Genomic DNA, 18,907 nt, shown 5'->3' on the forward strand with positions numbered 1-18,907 from the left:
CATCCAGAGCTGCATTCAAAATTCTGATGACTTCCTGTTAACCTTCTGGCTACATTACTCACTGCTGCCCTCTGCTGGTTCAAGGTTTGCATAGAGCATGCTCTGCTGGGGTGCATTTTTGGCCAAGGACTGTTTGCACCCACCTATATGCGATAGGAACACATCTCCTTGAGTAGAATGCTATGGGGCCTAATGCGTTATATTTTTAGGGGGTGTGTCTATCAGCAGAAAAGTCTAAACGCAGCTCTGGATGTGAATGGAGTATTAGAAATTATGTAACTCAATTTGTGCAAGGTAAGTAAAGCAAAGTATTAGGACTAATCTAATGTTTAAGAAATCAAGAAATCTCGTACAGCGACCTGCAACGCTATTAATCCCGCTAACAGATCCTAATGATCATTTCTGTCTGAAATTAGAGAGAGACGTTTACAACACATTAACCTCCCGCTGCTCACATCACCGCCTCCGCTTGTTATAATGTTCAAATCAAGATTAGTTTTTAATGGTTACTCTTCATTTATGAGACCGTCACATCGACCTTCCTGAAGACCATTTTACACTCTGCAAATGGAGTTTGTGGGGGTTTCCTCTGGGTTCCACTTTCTTTGACACGTGTGGATAAGGCTTCGTTCACATCTGCGCCGCTGCTTTCCGTCAGAGGAACTCATGAACGGAACCCAAACGGAAACCATAGGTTTCCTTTTGAATCACCATTAATTTCAATGGTGACGGATCCGGTGCCAATGGTTTCCGTTCGTCACCATTCCGGCAGGTTTCCGTTTTAATGACGGAATCAATAGCGCAGTCGACTCCGCTATTGACTCCGTCGGAACGGAAACCTGCCGGAATGGTGACGAACGGAAACCATTAGCAATGTTTCCGTCACCATTGATACCAATGGTGACGGAAACGGAAGCAGGGTTTGACTTTCCGTTGCGCGGTTCACCTGACGGAAACCTCCGACGGAACCCCAGAACGGAAAGCGAACGGTGATGTGAACAGGCCCTAAGATACAGGGAGATTAGATTGTGAGCTCCTGCGCACGGGGACTGATGATAATCAGAGTGCAGAGATACTTTCTTAGCTTTGAGACATCTGCGAATACAATGTAGCGCTGTAATACTGTACGGGATTGGCGGACGCTACAGAGGAGAGGATCTGGAAAAAGTGTCTAAATGGGCAGCAAAATGGCGGATGAGGCTCAAAGTCGACAAGTTTAAGATTGTAAATTTTAAACAAAAAATATAAATGCTCTTTTCTACCATGAATAGATCGCTAAAAAGTCACCAATGGAGAAGATTATTTTATACATTTGTCACAGTTACATGAAGGTGGACACGGCTATACGTTCACACGTAGCGCAAATACGGCAGATTTTCCACAACGGATTTGGTTGCGGAAAATCGACAGCATAATCCAGTAGCAGCAGAGTGGACGATATTCGAACACATCTCCTCCGCACGCTGCGAAAATGAAAAGCGGAAAAAACGTTCAGAAATTGACCTGCGTTTTTCTAATCCGCAGCATGTCAATTGTATTTGCGTAACCGCTGTTTTTTTTTGTTGCGGGTGTTCCCCATTGAATTCAATAAGGAGGTAAAATCTGCAACAAGTAGCAGATGTTGCGATTTTTGCAGCGGAAAAAATGTGATTCTGACGCAAAAATCGCAACTCAGAAAAAAAAAAAAAGATCTTATACTTACCCAAAATTTTCCGCTTCTTCATCCAGGCCCGGCCTCATGGGATGACATTTGGCTGCAGCGGTCACATGGGATGAAATGTCTTCCCATGAGGCCGGTCTGCGGGACATCAGAGGGTAAATATGGGCATTTTGTTCACTTCCGTTTTCCGCAGCGGACAGTCTGGACGAAAAACTGCACCACAGTTTGGTGGCGTTTTTTTGGCTGAAATTCCCTAGTTTTCTCCTTGGGTCAGACTTTGAGCCCAAAACATTTTAATGCAAATTTTTGAGTGTCACTTTGACAAGGTACGGCGGTTTTGTAGGAATTTTTTATTTTATAATTGTGGTTTCATTTCTTCGTGTCAAAACAGTGAAAAAAGCGTCAACTACCAGAGGCGCAAAATATCGAGAAACCCATGGCAGCGAAAGGGTTAAAGTACACAACAGTACTTAACCCCTTCCCGTCGCAGCCATTTTTCAGATTTTCACTTTAGTTTTTTTCCTTCCCATCTTCCAAAAACCAGAACTTTTTTATTTTTCTGTCTATATTGCCGTAGGAGGACTTGTTTTTTTTGCGGGACAAGTTGTAGATTTTCACAGCACCATTTATTGTACCGCATAATGTAGTGGGAAACTAGAAAAAAATTATTTGTTGGGTGTAACGAGAAAGAAAAAACAGCTTCTCCTCAATTTTTTTGTTTTTTCCGTTTGGAAGTTTGAGGCAGATTTTCCTCTCCCTGCACGCCAATTTTCGCGGCGGTTTTTCACCCGCGGCCATTGAGCGCCGCGGGCATAAAACTCTGTGAAATACGCTTTCTCTGCCTCCCATTGATGTCAATGGGAGGTCAGAGGCGTAAACGCCCAAAGATAGGGCATGTCCCTTCTTTCTCCCGCGAGGCGGTTTTCACTGCTCGTGGGATGCCTCCTCCTCCCATTGAAATCAATGGGAGGCATTTTCGGGCCGTTTTTGACGAGTTCTGCGACGCAGTTTCTGCGTGGAAAAACTTTTCAAAAAACTCAGTGTGAACATAGCCTTAGACTCGCATTTCCCCAAAAAACTGTAAATATTTTTGGTAAAAAAAAACAAGACAGTGGGGTCAGATGAGTTCAAAATGTCTGTAGTAATATGTATGTATTTGAAAATAAAGTTTTATTTATTAAAAAAAAACAAAAAACAAAAAAACAACCCCAAAAGATCCGGTCACCTCGTGTACAACGTTCTCCAGTATTCGATTATCACGCTGACTTTCCTCGGTCTGACTGTCTACCATTCATTATTATGTCTGGATGGTCTCATAAGAGGCACGAATAGGGAAATCTTGGAAATGGGATAACATCTTTGATATTGTCGACTCCCAGAATGCACTGCAGGTATCGCTCAAATCCCATGCCGAAACCTCCATGCGGAACAGTCCCGAACCGGCGCAAATCTAAATACCTATATAGAGAGGAAACAAATCAAGCAGAATATAAATCTGATCCAAGTCGTCCTCTTCTGTCTCGTTGTTAAACTCAGAAACAGAGTTTTGGGGAGACTGTATAGCTTGCCTGGAATGTAGCTAAAAAGGAAATTTGGGAGGAGCAATGGGAGGAGCTGCTCTGAGCCAATCATCTCTGAGAACCTTCCTGGTAATGCTGATTGGCTGAGAACAGTGCTCCACCCAAAAGTCCTTTTCAGCTGGACTCCAGGCACAATATTCAGTCCTCCTTTAATTTGGAAATGAGGGGGTCAGAAAGGATAGGGGAACAGTCATAACATTTTATAAGGAATTGGAACTTACCACTGGTATGTATCAGCCAGCCCTAACCTGAAAAAGAAAAAGGAAGCCAATGTTTAGAGGCCACTACAGAGAATCATCCCCCTGATAACAATAGTCAAAGTTCTAAGGCACAAATAATAGGTAATGCAAAGGATATAATCCAAATTGCGATTTTATTATCAGAAGTAAAAATTTATATATATGAAAATCTATAAACTGGATGTAACTCAGGATCAGTACAGGATAAGTAATGTAATGTACGTACACAGTGACTCCACCAGCAGAATAGTGAGTGCAGCTCTGGAGTATAATACAGGATGTAACTCAGGATCAGTACAGGATAAGTAATGTAATGTACGTACACAGTGACTCCACCAGCAGAATAGTGAGTGCAGCTCTGGAGTATAATACAGGATGTAACTCAAGATCAGTACAGGATAAGTAATGTAATGTATGTACACAGTGACTCCACCAGCAGAATAGTGAGTGCAGCTCTGGAGTATAATACAGGATGTAACTCAGGATCAGTACAGGATAAGTAATGTAATGTATGTACACAGTGACTCCACCAGCAGAATAGTGAGTGCTGCTCTGGAGTATAATACAGGATGTAACTCAGGATCAGTACAGGATAAGTAATGTAATGTATGTACACAGTGACTCCACCAGCAGAATAGTGAGTGCAGCTCTGGAGTATAATACAGGATGTAACTCAAGATCAGTGCAGGATAAGTAATGTAATGTATGTACACAGTGACTCCACCAGCAGAATAGTGAGTGCAGCTCTGGAGTATAATACAGGATGTAACTCAGGATCATTACAGGATACGTAATGTCGTGTATGTACACAGTGACACCACCAGCAGAATAGTGAGTGCAGCTCTGGAGTATAATACAGGATATAACTCAGGATCAGTACAGGATAAGTAATATAATGTATGTACACAGTGACTCCACCAGCAGAATAGTGAGTGCAGCTCTGGAGTATAATACAGGATGTAACTCAGGATCAGTACAGGATAAGTAATGTCATGTATGTACACAGTGACACCACCAGCAGAATAGTGAGTGCAGCTCTGGAGTATAATACAGGATGTAACTCAGGATCAGTACAGGATAAGTAATGTAAGAACACAGTGACTCCAGCAGCAGAATAGTGAGTGCAGCTCTGGAGTATAATACAGGATGTAACTCAGGATCAGTACAGGATAAGTAATGTAATGTATGTACACAGTGACTCCACCAGCAGAATAGTGAGTGCAGCTCTGGAGTATAGTACAGCATGTAACTCAGGATCAGTACAGGATAAGTCATGTAATGTATGTATACAGTGACTCCACTAGCAGAATAGTGAGTGCAGCTCCGGAGTATAATACAGGATGTAACTCAGGAACAGTAATGTAATGTATGTACACAGTGACTCCACCAGCAGAATAGTGAGTGCAGATCTGGAGTATAATACAGGACGTAACTCAGGATAAGTACAGGATAAGTAATGTAATGTATGTACACAGTGACTCCACCAGCAGAATAGTGAGTGCAGCTCTGGAGTATAATACAGGACGTAACTCAGGATCAGTACAGGATAAGTAATGTAATGTATGTACACAGTGACTCCACCAGCAGAATAGTGAGTGCAGCTCTGGAGTATAATACAGGATGTAACTCAGGATCAGCACAGGATAAGTAATGTAATGTATGTACACAGTGACTCCACCAGCAGAATAGTGAGTGCAGCTCTGGAGTATAATACAGGATGTAACTCAGGATCAGTACAGGATAAGTAATGTAATGTATGTACACAGTGACTCCACCAGCAGAATAGTGAGTGCAGCTCTGGAGTATAATACAGGATATAACTCAGGGTCAGTACAGGATAAGTAATGTAATGTATGTACACAGTGACTCCACCAGCAGAATAGTGAGTGCAGCTCTGGAGTATAATACAGGATGTAACTCAGGATCAGTACAGAATAAGTAATGTAATGTATGTACACAGTGACTCCACCAGCAGAATAGTGAGTGCAGCTCTGGAGTATAATACAGGATATAACTCAGGATCAGTACAGGATAAGTAATGTAATGCATGTACACAGTGACTCCACCAGCAGAATAGTGAGTGCAGCTCTGGAGTATAATACAGGATGTAACTCAGGATCAGTACAGGATAAGTAATGTAATGTATGTACACAGTGACTCCACCAGCAGAATAGTGAGTGCAGCTCTGGAGTATAACACAGGATGTAACTCAGGATCAGTACAGGATAAGTAATGTAATGTATGTACACAGTGATTCCACGAGCAGAATAGTGAGTGCAGCTCTGGAGTATAATACAGGATGTAACTCAGGATCAGTATATTAGTTAAAAAACAACTTGCTGAAGCTTGAATACCCCTTTAAGCTCATCAATCAGCCCAAATCACATGATACTTCAGCCAATATAGCGTAAAAGATAAATTGATGGGCCATTTCTCGTTGAGACCACAAACATCACTGGGCGCTGACGTAACAAGAAAAATAAGTGAACTGGGGATTATGAAACATGAATACGAATATGCGACAAAATGATTTTTTCCCAATTAATGTTGGTTACAGTTGAAGAAGCAGCAAAATACAGACCTGAACTTTCCGTAACCTCCGTATCTAAGTCAGACGATCATCACACATTCCACATGAATTAAGCAGGTCTAGTACGATCTGTAAACCTATGACATCACTGACTGGCAGACATCAGCGCCAGGAGCCTGTCCAGAGTAAACCTGATGCCATCACACTCGTCTCTTTTATAGCAAATGGGTAACCCGAGACAGATTATTCCACTGAGGTCAAGAGAATATTCTGCTGATAAATATTAACTTATTACAGAATACAGAGTAGTCCCATCATGCCTCAAGATGAGAAGTAATTCATCCTGTCATTCCCTAATGTATTTTATATATAAACTGCCAAACCGAGTAAGTGGAGGGAAGTGGGAACTGTTTGGAGCACATTTCTGTAACTTTTGTACATGAAAATAACTACTATAATACTGCCCCTATATACAAGAATATAACTACTATAATACTGCCCCCTATATACAAGAATATAACTACTATAATACTACTACCTATATACAAGAATATAACTACTATAATACTACTACCTATATACAAGAATATAACTACTATAATACTGCTCCTATATACAAGAATATAACTACTATAATACTGCCCCCTATATACAAGAATAAAACTACTATAATACTGCTCCTATATACAAGAATATAACTACTATAATACTGCCCCTATATACAAGAATCTAACCACTATAATACTGCCCTCTATATACAAGAATATAACTACTATAATACAGCCCCCTATGTACAAGAATATAACTACTATAATACTGCTCCTATGTACAAGAATATAACCACTATAATACTGCCCCTATATACAAGAATATAACTACTATAATACTGCTCCTATATACAAGAATATAACTACTATAATACTGCCCCCTATATACAAGAATATAACTACTATAATACTGCCCCTATATACAAGAATATAACTACTATAATACTGCCCCTATATACAAGAATATAACTACTATAATACTGCCCCTATATACAAGAATATAACTACTATAATACTGCCCCCTATATACAAGAATATAACTACTATAATACCGCCCCTTATATACAAGAATATAACTACTATAATACTGCCCCCTATATACAAGAATATAACTACTATAATACTGCCTCCTATATACAAGAATATAACTACTATAATACTGTTCCTATATACAACAATATAACTACTATAATACTGCTCCTATATACAAGAATATAACTACTATAATACTGCGCCTTATATACAAGAATATAACTACTATAATACTGCCTCTATATACAAGAATATAACTACTATAATACTTCTCCTATATACAAGAATATAACTACTATAATACTGCCCCCTATATACAAGAATATATCTACTATAATACTGCCCCCTATGTACAATATAACTACTATAATACTGCCCCTATATACAAGAATATAACTACTATAATACTTCTCCTATATACAAGAATATAACTACTATAATACTGCCCCCTATATACAAGAATATAACTACTATAATACAGCCCCCTATGTACAAGAATATAACTACTATAATACTGCTCCTATGTACAAGAATATAACCACTATAATACTGCCCCTATATACAAGAATATAACTACTATAATACTGCTCCTATATACAAGAATATAACTACTATAATACTGCCCCCTATATACAAGAATATAACTACTATAATACTGCCCACTATATACAAGAAAATAACTACTATAATACTGCCCCTATATACAAGAATATAACTACTATAATACTGCCCCTATATACAAGAATATAACTACTATAATACTGCCCCTATATACAAGAATATAACTACTATAATACTGCCCCCTATATACAAGAATATAACTACTATAATACCGCCCCTATATACAAGAATATAACTACTATAATACTGCCCCCTATATACAAGAATATAACTACTATAATACTGCCTCCTATATACAAGAATATAACTACTATAATACTGTTCCTATATACAACAATATAACTACTATAATACTGCTCCCTATATACAAGAATATAACTACTATAATACTGTTCCTATATACAAGAATATAACTACTATAATACTGCTCCTATATACAAGAATATAACTACTATAATACTGTTCCTATATACAACAATATAACTACTATAATACTGCCCCTATATACAAGAATATAACTACTATAATACTGCCCCTATATACAAGAATATAACTACTATAATACTGCCCCTATATACAAGAATATAACTACTATAATACTGCCCTCTATATACAAGAATATAACTACTATAATACTGCCTCTATATACAAGAATATAAATACTATAATACTGCTCCTATATACAAGAATATAACTACTATAATACTGCCCTCTATATACAAGAATATAACTACTATAATACTGCTTCCTATATACAAGAATATAACTACTATAATACTGCCCCCTATATACAAGAATATAACTACTATAATACTGCCTCCTATACACAAGAATATAACTACTATAATACTGCCTCCTATATACAAGAATATAACTACTATAATACTACCCCTATATACAAGAATATAACTACTATAATACTGCCCCCTATATACAAGAATATAACTATTATAATACTGCCCCTATATACAAGAATATAACTACTATAATTCTGCTCCTATATACAAGAATATAACTACTATAATACTGCTCCTATATACAAGACTATAACTACTATAATACTGCTCCTATATACAAGAATATAACTACTATAATACTGCTCCTATTTACAAGAATATAACTACTATAATACTGCTCCTATATACAAGAATATAACTACTATAATACTGCCCCTATATACAAGAATATAACTACTATAATACTGCCCCCTATGTACAAGAATATAACTACTATAATACTGCCCCTATATACAAGAATATAACTACTATAATACTGCCCCTATATACAAGAATATAACTACTATAATACTGCCCTCTATATACAAGAATATAACTACTATAATACTGCCCCTATATACAAGAATATAACTACTATAATACTGCCCCTATATACAAGAATATAACTACTATAATACTGCCCCTATATACAAGAATATAACTACTATAATACTTCCCCTATATACAAGAATATAACTACTATAATACTTCCCCTATATACAAGAATATAACTACTATAATACTGCCCTCTATATACAAGAATATAACTACTATAATACTGCCCCTATATACAAGAATATAACTACTATAATACTGCCCCTATATACAAGAATATAACTACTATAATACTGCCCCCTATATACAAGAATATAACTACTATAATACTGCCCCTATATACAAGAATATAACTACTATAATACTGCCCTCTATATACAAGAATATAACTACTATAATACTGCCCCTATATACAAGAATATAACTACTATAATACTGCCCCTATATACAAGAATATAACTACTATAATACTGCCCCTATATACAAGAATATAACTACTATAATACTGCCCTCTATATACAAGAATATAACTACTATAATACTGCTCCTATATACAAGAATATAACGACTATAATACCGCCCCTTATATACAAGAATATAACTACTATAATACTGCCCCCTATATACAAGAATATAACTACTATAATACTGCCCCTATATACAAGAATATGACTACTATAATACTGCTCCTATATACAAGAATATAACTACTATAATACTGCTCCTATATACAAGAATATAACTACTATAATACTGCTCCTATATACAAGAATATAACTACTATAATACTGCCCCTATATACAAGAATATAACTACTATAATACTACCTCTATATACAAGAATATAACTACTATAATACTGCCCCTATATACAAGAATATAACTACTATAATACTGCTCCTATATACAAGAATATAACTGCTATCCACTGTATTATATTTGATGAAACGTTTCGTTAAATAGAGTCAAATGTTTATTACAGCCTGAAAGAATGATTAAAAGTATTGATCTTTATTAATTCCTAACTGGCTCTTACGCCCAATGATTCCTAAATACAGGCAAAAGCAAGCAGTCGGAGAGGTGAGACGCGTCAGCAGGTGATAGAACGTACATCCACCCACAGATTGCTAACTCTCCTTACGATATAACATTTCTCTGAAACCCTCGCAGTGGAATAATGCTACGCGTTTCAGTCTCCCCTAGTTTGTGGGGTACGTCATCAGGCATTATATTGCAATCATTTAGGCCGGTGAGCACCGTTTCTGCGCTGATTTGCTTACTATAGGGGATCCAGGTGACAACCACTGTGGCAGCGGAGATGCAGTTGTCACTCGGCTTTTCCGGATACAGATGTTTCTTATTTTGCTATTTCTTAGATTGAAGAACTTGCCTGTAGAGGAATTTTTTATATTACGGGGTGGATTTAGCTCGGTTTTCTTTGCGGAATATTTCTAGAAGTTCGTCAATAGAATGTAGAACATGTGACACACACGAGGGATACGGCGATGTCTGGTAATTACAGCGACGTGCCTCTCGTTACCATCATCATCATCTCCTCCTGAAAATAACTTCCCTGATTGGTGTCAGCTGCTGGTAATAAAGCCCTCGTGTTCTGCGCACAGTGGGACATGTGAGGCGTCATCTGGCCCTGATTTGGGAAGTTTATAAATGTACATTGAATTAATGGAGTGAGAGATAAAAATAGCACAGAAGTCGTGTCATGGCTGAGCGCTCCGGCCCGGGCTGCAGCACAGGAGGGGGGGGGGGGGGGGGCGCACCTCGCACTTGAATTTGTAGAATGTGTCGGAACGTATAAACAACGCTGGTGCCGAGCGTGACGACGTCCACCTGCTGCACTGTACACAGGTGTTATCCTACCACGGAGATCATACTAGAGGAGCGCAACGTCTTACACAGGTCACAGAAACGAACATAGATAGATATGAGATAGATAGATAGATATGAGATAGATAGATAGATGATAGATATGAGATAGATAGATAGATAGATAGATAGATAGATAGATAGATAGATATATATGAGATAGATAGATATGAGATAGATAGATGGATATGAGATAGATAGATAGATAGATAGATAGATAGATAGATAGATAGATAGATAGGATAGATTATGAGATAGATAGATAGATATGAGATAGATAGATAGATATGAGATAGATAGATAGATAGATAGATAGATAGATAGATATGAGATAGAGAGATATGAGATAGATAGATAGATAGATAGATAGATAGATAGATAGATAGATAGATAGATAGATAGATAGATAGATAGATATGAGATAGATAGAGAGATATGAGATAGATAGAGAGATATGAGATAGATATAGATAGATAGATGATAGATAGAGAGATATGAGATAGATAGATAGATATGAGATAGATATAGATAGATAGATGATAGATAGAGAGATATGAGATAGATAGAGAGATATGAGATAGATAGATATGAGATAGATAGATAGATAGAGAGATAGATAGAGAGATAGATAGATAGATATGAGATAGATAGATAGATAGATAGATAGATAGATAGAGAGATATGAGATAGAGAGATATGAGATAGATAGATAGATAGATAGATGGATAGAGAGATATGAGATAGATAGATAGATAGATAGATAGATAGATAGATAGATAGATATGAGATAGATAGATAGATAGATAGATAGAGATGCTTTACTACTGTAAAGGTCCTTTAATCTGGAATCAGATGGCCTGGAATTTTAGGTAATCCAGTAATGGGGCATAAATATCTTAATCCCGGGTCACCCAATGATCCAGTGCCGATTCTGGAGCTGCCACCATCTTTTCCTCCCTGCACACAATAAAGGGCTGATCATACCCTATTCCCCGTCCTTGTAGTGAGGCATTGGGGAGATGATGTGTACAGTGACACCCTCTCCTAGATGTCACGCTTCGGCCCCATGTACACGACCGTAATTTTTATCCGTATTACGGATAATCTGCAGACCCATTCATTTATTTAGGCCACAAACACTTTTCTGCATATTTACCGATGTGTGTCCGGGCCGTAGAAATGATCCGCACAATATAGAACATGTTCTATTCCTGTCCGCAATCTATGGGCGCGTGCAAAATTGCGGACGGCAACGGAGGCGCATCGGTAGCCGTCCATAATTGCGAAAGCGTTGCTATACGACGGCAGGGGATTCCCCAAGAAAGTGGCGCCTGAGCGATTATGTGACCATTTCAAGCGGTCGGGACATGTTGGTGACATCATTTGTAGACTCCCTTTTTTTTTGTAGATGCGTAAATACGGATGTAGTATGGACCGTATTTGCGGACAGCGTGCCAGATATACGGATGACTACGGATAGTAAGAAAACACTACGGTGGTGTGCATGAGGCCTTGGATGTAAATGAAAGCAAAGTTGTATGGCCGTGGATAACCGAATATTCGCTCTTTCTACCTGAAATTCCAATAGTTAGGAATGTCCAATAATCCGACACATCAGGACTTTTACTATATAAAATCCAAGGAATTCCATCCTTACATGTCCAGACGTGACCGCAGCACATGAAGCCGCTCTTCTCTCAAGCTGCCGCCAAAAAGTTCCCCGATCCCTGGAACGAGAAGATCCACAGCGGCTACCTGGAGTACACAATGAGATGAAACCCTATTACCCACGATGCATTCCTTGTAGACTCGTGGCAGAACAATCATCGGGGGCTGGACAGGTTAACCCTTTACCTGCCAGGGGTTTTCGGGACAATTTTCACTTTTTAGCCACACACAGATAAGGCTTCGTTCACATCTGCGTCAGGGTTCCGTTCTGGCGTTCCGTCGGAGCTTCCCGTCAGAACGGAACCCTGACTGCAACAAACAGAAACCATAGGTTTCCGTTTGCATCACCATTGATTTCAATGGTGACGGATCCGGTGCAAATGGTTTCCGTTTGTCACCATTGTGTAAGGGTTCCTTCATTTTGACGGAATGAATAGCGCTGGCGACTACGGTATTGATTCCGTCAAAACGACGAAACCCTTACACAACCGGAAACCATTTGTATCGGATCCGTCACCATTGAAATCAATGGTGATCCAAACGGAAACCTATGGTACTATGATATTTCTAGTAGACACATTGTGAACATACCATTCAACACTTTCAGGGCGCCTTCATGCAATTTTGCATCAAAGCATAACAATGTGTAAAAAATGCATAAATAGCAATAACTGTGTCTAACAGTCTGACCCAAGCAGAGCCGGAGATGCACAAACGTAAAAAATAAATCTAAAAACGTTTAAGAAATAAGAGTATAAGACGTGCAGAGTTCATACATTTCACCTACGTCCACTTATATCTCTACATAATCATCAAAACGAAATGTACCCCTCTAAATGGTAATGACAGGGGTAATTACATGAAGAAAAGTTTCTAACCCCGCCCCTGGGGTCACTAGTGACTGTACCGGGGGTCAGATGACAGTGGCAGGCTGTGATCTTACTTCCTGCTCTCACTTGCGGCTCCCTCTCCCTCTCTCACACAGACACAGAACCAGGAAGTAAAACTTTTCATTCTGCTCCCCTTTAAATAAGTGCTGCACCCCAAATATTGTACCTAGAGCTTTTATCTTGATATTATTAGGAAGCTTAGGGCTTTAAACTAATTCTATAATCAAAGCTCCCTCTTTATATTCGAGCCGCGGCAATCATTCAAAGTTATGACATATTACATACGGCCTTGGCAGTGAAAGTGTTAAAGGGAAACTAAACGTTCAACAAAGTTCTGACAGGTCATAGTGCCAGGTCAGAAGTTTTGATTGGTGGGGGTCCGAGCACTGAGACACCCAACGATCGCTAAAACGAAGCGGCAGAAGTGCTGGTGTGAGCGCTCAGCCGCTTCGTGTCTGTTCGGCTTTTTCCGGAAATCAATGTATCGGGTTCAATACAAAGTCTATGAGCCCGTACTCCGATACATCGGTTTTCCGGAAAAAGCCGAACAGGAACGACACGAGCACTTCTGCCGCTTCGTTTTAGCGATTGGTGGGGGTCTCGGTGCTCGGACCCCCACCAATCAAAACTTCTGACATGTCACTTTGATAAAAATGTTCCCGAAACCTCTGACAACGAAAGGGCTTATAGGCCGTGTTGGTCCTGGGGATTTATAAATAGAATACAAAAAGACATACCAAGATCCGTCATCAGCTGCTGTCAGCCTGTCTCATTTTTAATATCTTACTTCTATGCCGAGATCTGATCGCTTGATGTTATAGGCCCAAAGCCTGAGGCTGCACTACTGAGAGACTCTGATGACTTGTCTATCAGGTGCAGGATTGTGATGGAGACCTTGCGTAGATCCTAATCACCAGCCCCATTAACGGTCACACACATAATTGCAGCTGTAGATATTGATGTGATCGTATCTCCGCATTGTAGTAAGTTATTAAGAAACGATATAGCAGGTCTCCTCGCAGGAGCAGAAGATACTTCAGAGAGTTCTGAGCTGCTCGTCTTTCCTTGTGGTTTCCTTACGGTAAATATTGTAGATATTGCTCAATGGGAAATGTTGGCACTGGTTTCCACAGAACTGTTTTTCACTTTTGTGCTAAAGAATGGGGCAACGCAGCGGAACAGTGAAAAAGCGGAGAGCGGCACGATCACTTCAATACTTACAGGCTATGTACACCTTAGAAAACATATATATATATTTAATAAAACAATGTATCAATGTGTTTTGTGCCACTTTGTAATCACTTTTAATTCAAAAAAATATTTGTACTTTTTGAGATAGAGCTGCTTTGTCTCCTGTATACAGAGCAGCTGTATCTTGCACTGAGACCTGAATCCGTCAGGTAATCGATAACAGGTGGGTCAGGACCCGCTGTCACTGAACCCGTCAGTCCCGACGGATTCAGGTCTCAGTGCAAGATACAGCTTCTCTGTACACAGGAGACAAAGCAGCTCTATCTCAAAAATTACAAATCATTCTTCAATAAAAGCGATTACAAAGTTGCACCACTTTATACACATTTTATTTAAAAAAATATTTTTTCAAAGGTGTACATAGAATTTAGGCTAAATGCGCACGTTGCGTAATTTGATGCGGAAAATCCACATCAAAACCGCACCCAATGCTTTTTTTTTTTTACATTTTGATGCGGAAATAGGTGCGGTTTCACGCTGTGGATCTGGTGCGTTTTTCTGTAAAGGTACTCAGATACAATTCGCAAGCGGAAACGCGGGATAAATTGACATGCGGCGGATTTTAAAATACGCACCGCAGGTCAATTTACGTGCAGAAAAAAATCTGCGCCGTGTAGATGAGATTTCTTGAAATCTCATTGACTTTGCCGGTACTGTATTACGCTGATAATTTGCCGCATGAAAATCTGCACGGCAAATGTAATACGCATGTAATACGCGACGTGTGCATTCAGCCTTCAAGTCCGGTCAGGGATGGCTCCGGGGTTATGCGGGCCCTCGGGCAATGGAAGGTGAGGCATCAGATGGCCCATTATGACTCTTTCATCCACCCAGTAAATGATACAAAAATAATAGCGGCGGCGATGTTTTTGTCAATGGTTTCGGCTGCATTTTTTTTGCATGTATATTTTTTTTATAGCCGCGTGTGAACATACCCTTGGAAGGAGAAAGGCAGCTGTATGCCGCCAAGTTTTTAATTTAACCCTTTTTCTGTTGGAAAATGTGGGAGATGGACACGCTCAGAGAGCCGGAAGACATTTTTTGTTTTTGCCTTCACACATTTATAGCCAGAAGGTTTTTATTTTTATGTAGCTGTAGGGGGCTTAGCCACAGGTAGCGGAATTGGCGTTTGCATCACCATTGATTTCAATGGTGACGGATCCGGTGCCAATGGTTTCCGTTTGTCTCAGTTGTGTAAGGGTTCCGTCGTTTTGACGGACTCCATACCGTAGTCGACTGCGCCATTCATCCCTAAGAGATCCGAGGAAAGATCGGACATGTTCTATCTTTCCTCGGATCGGAGACTCGGACCATTTTTCACAGACCCGATTCACTTGCTAAAGTGAACGGGTCCGTGTAGACGCTCAGGTGGCACTCGAATGCTGTCAAAAACGGCTCGAGTGGCACAACGGTCGTGTGCATGAGGCATTAGGGCCTGTTCAGATCAGCGCTTGGTTTCCGTTCCACCTTTCCGGCGGAGGATCCACTGAACGGAAACTATCGCTTCCGTTGCAGTTGGTTTCCATTCCGTAAAGTGTCAGTTTCTTTCACGGAAACAATAGCGTAGTCAACTGCGATATTGTTTCAATTAAAAAAAATGCTACTTTACGGAACCAAACGGAAACCAATGCAAATGGAAGCGATAGTTTCCGTTCAGCGGTTCCTCCGCCGGAAAGGTTGAACGGTAACCAAAACGCGGATGTGATGCATTTAGGCCCTGTCCAAACGCAGTCGGAAAACGAGCCAAAAAACAGCCGAAAACGCCTCCCATTGATTTCAGAGGAGCCCCCTCCTTACTGTATGCTGCGGCGGCCCATCTTCATTGTCACGGGCGTAGAATGGCTTCAGGTCATACGGGTAGTTGATGACAAACACGGGAACATCGCCGCAATGTCTGACCAAATACTTCTCGTGTTCTGTCTGCAAGTCACACCCCCACTGCAATGAAGAGACGCCACTCAATTTAATAGATCATGAAACACAAAAATCCTATAGATCGTTCCTTAAAGTGAAACGACACATTTAATTAACACCGGCCCCAGACTCAGCATCTTCAAAACCATTTTTTTTTTAACCGAAATTTTTTACATTTATTTTACTCCGTAAAGTGTTGACAAATTTCTTCATTTTGCACAGAAACCGTCAGCAAGTTGCTGTTGATGGATCTGATATTCTTATGAAACGTCTCTATTTCGTATTTTAACAGCTTTAGTGTTGCAAAGGATCTGCGGATCTGATTGGCTCTTTATCAGCTTGACCAATCACTGGGCGCTCGGTTCCTTTGGCTTTAGCTCATTACAGTCCCATTGATTGTAACTGCCGCAGCCTGTTGACAGAGCTTGGAAACTTTTAGACCTCTTCAGAGCAGCTCTCTGTTCCGGCTCATAGAGAGGGGTCCCAAGCGTTGGACACCCCCATCCCACTATGAAGTCCCCATGTCCCACAAAGAGACGTACCATTACATCCTGTTACTTATGTGCAAATGTGAAGCCGTTTCTGAGGAACAGACATGAAGAGCCCGGGAAGCGTCGGCAGAGACGGGTCCGGCGTATTCAAGAGCTGCCACTAGCTCCGCCCACTTTCTGATGATTGACAAATGTCTCCCTATTACTGTGCAAAGGGAGATATCTGTCAACCAGTGGATAGTGGGTGGAGCTAGACCAAGTGGGCAGGACTAGCGGCCTCGGCTGTGAATGTAAATTCTTATAAAAGGGTTCACATGAGCGCATAAATGACAGACCACTGAAATCAGCGCCTGTCACTACAATTTTTTGTAACTTTTTTTATTACAATGCGTTGGAACACCTAAATATGTACAGGCAGCTGGTAGGGCATAATTCAGAAAAGCCTAAACGGGATCACACAAGACAGCTCTAGGGGCCATTGTTAGGAGCAGGACCGCCCCTTAAAATCAATCACCCGGCGATCGCTATATCCAGAACTGACGACCCGGGTTCAGAATAGAACCCGCCCTCCCTTGTAACGCCACGATCGCTACCGATCAAAAGGATTAAAACAGACAGAATGGTCAATAACAACACTACCTCTTGTGAGCACAACCCCTATATGCCCCCTCGTCACAGTGCCGTAAATGTACGACGCCAGGCGCGAACTACTCGCTTCCGGGGATCTACAATTACGGCAGATTTTGCTATTAGGTTAATTTAAAGGCACTATGTGGGGACCGAAAAGTATTAGCGGTGTAGTCCCTGCAGTATGTGATACACTCGCTAATATACATTCCGGTCCCCGTCGCACCGATTATGAGATTTTCATAAGATTTTTATAGCAGTAGTACAGCGAGTACATAGCGTACAGCGGGGGCGGCCACATGACGAAGAGTCGTATCAAAGAAGACTGCGCCATGAGACGTCCGGTCCCCCGCCAGCGCTATAAAAATCTATGAAAATATCATAATCAGCGCGACGGGGGACCGGAAAGTATATTAGCGAGTGTATCACATACTGCAGGGGCTACACGGATAAGGCCATGTTCACACGCTGAATAAAAGACGGTATGAAAATACGGAGATATTTTCAAGGGAAAACAGCTCGTAATTTTCAGCAGTTTTTTTTAATCAAACTCGCGTTTTTCACGGCCGTTTTTGGAGCGGTTTTTCTATAGAGTCAATGACTCTTTTTCGCGGGCGTTTTTTACCGCGGCCGTTTTTCAAAATGGCCGGGTTAAAAAAACGCCCCGTCGGAACAGAACGCCGTTTTTCCCCATTGAAATCAATGGGCGGATGTTCGGAGGCGTCGTTTTTCGGCCGTTTATGGGCCGAAAATAAGCCGTGTGAACACACCCTAATACTTTTCGCCACATAACCCCTTTAAAGGAGTCTAGGAAAGCAGAGTGACAACCCCAGTAGGAGCTGTAGAGACGGCCATGTTGGTTGTCACCCGGCTTTCCCAGATAGAAGCCTGACGGAAATGATGTGACAGTAGCGCACGTCCTCCCTCACCCCGGTCACCCCATTGTCATTTTCGCTTCTGCATGAAACGTCTTACGTAACAGACCGAGGCCGCGCTCTGGACTCTTTCTCAGAAAACTCGGCCCTGAAGAGATTTCAAAATCGCCTTTTATTTTCCGATCTCTCACCTCGGTTTTGTACTGAAAAGACGTCGCCGATTTCTTCAGAATTTCTAAGGCCTCGGTATACGAAATTCTGGGGGGAA

General features: G+C 40.4%; 1 protein-coding gene across 3 annotated transcripts in view; it reads right to left on the reverse strand.

Moving 5' to 3' along the window:
* Nucleotides 1-2,782: 2,782 nt before the first annotated feature.
* Nucleotides 2,783-18,907, reverse strand: part of NARS2 (asparaginyl-tRNA synthetase 2, mitochondrial) — a 42,820-nt gene continuing 26,695 nt past the window's right edge. For 2 of the 3 annotated variants that reach the window (XM_075851373.1, XM_075851374.1), the window contains exons 11-15: nt 18,831-18,897; nt 16,530-16,670; nt 12,581-12,678; nt 3,462-3,488; nt 2,783-3,118 (exon numbers count right to left, since the gene is read on the reverse strand). In XM_075851373.1, coding sequence (XP_075707488.1) covers nt 2,974-3,118; nt 3,462-3,488; nt 12,581-12,678; nt 16,530-16,670; nt 18,831-18,897 — 478 coding nt within the window. In that variant the 3' untranslated portion in view covers nt 2,783-2,973. The remainder of the gene's footprint in view (nt 3,119-3,461; nt 3,489-12,580; nt 12,679-16,529; nt 16,671-18,830; nt 18,898-18,907) is intronic. The other variant, XM_075851375.1, reaches the window with a different exon arrangement.

Source organism: Rhinoderma darwinii, chromosome 2 (genome assembly GCF_050947455.1).
Source record: "Rhinoderma darwinii isolate aRhiDar2 chromosome 2, aRhiDar2.hap1, whole genome shotgun sequence".
Taxonomy (NCBI): domain Eukaryota; kingdom Metazoa; phylum Chordata; class Amphibia; order Anura; family Rhinodermatidae; genus Rhinoderma; species Rhinoderma darwinii.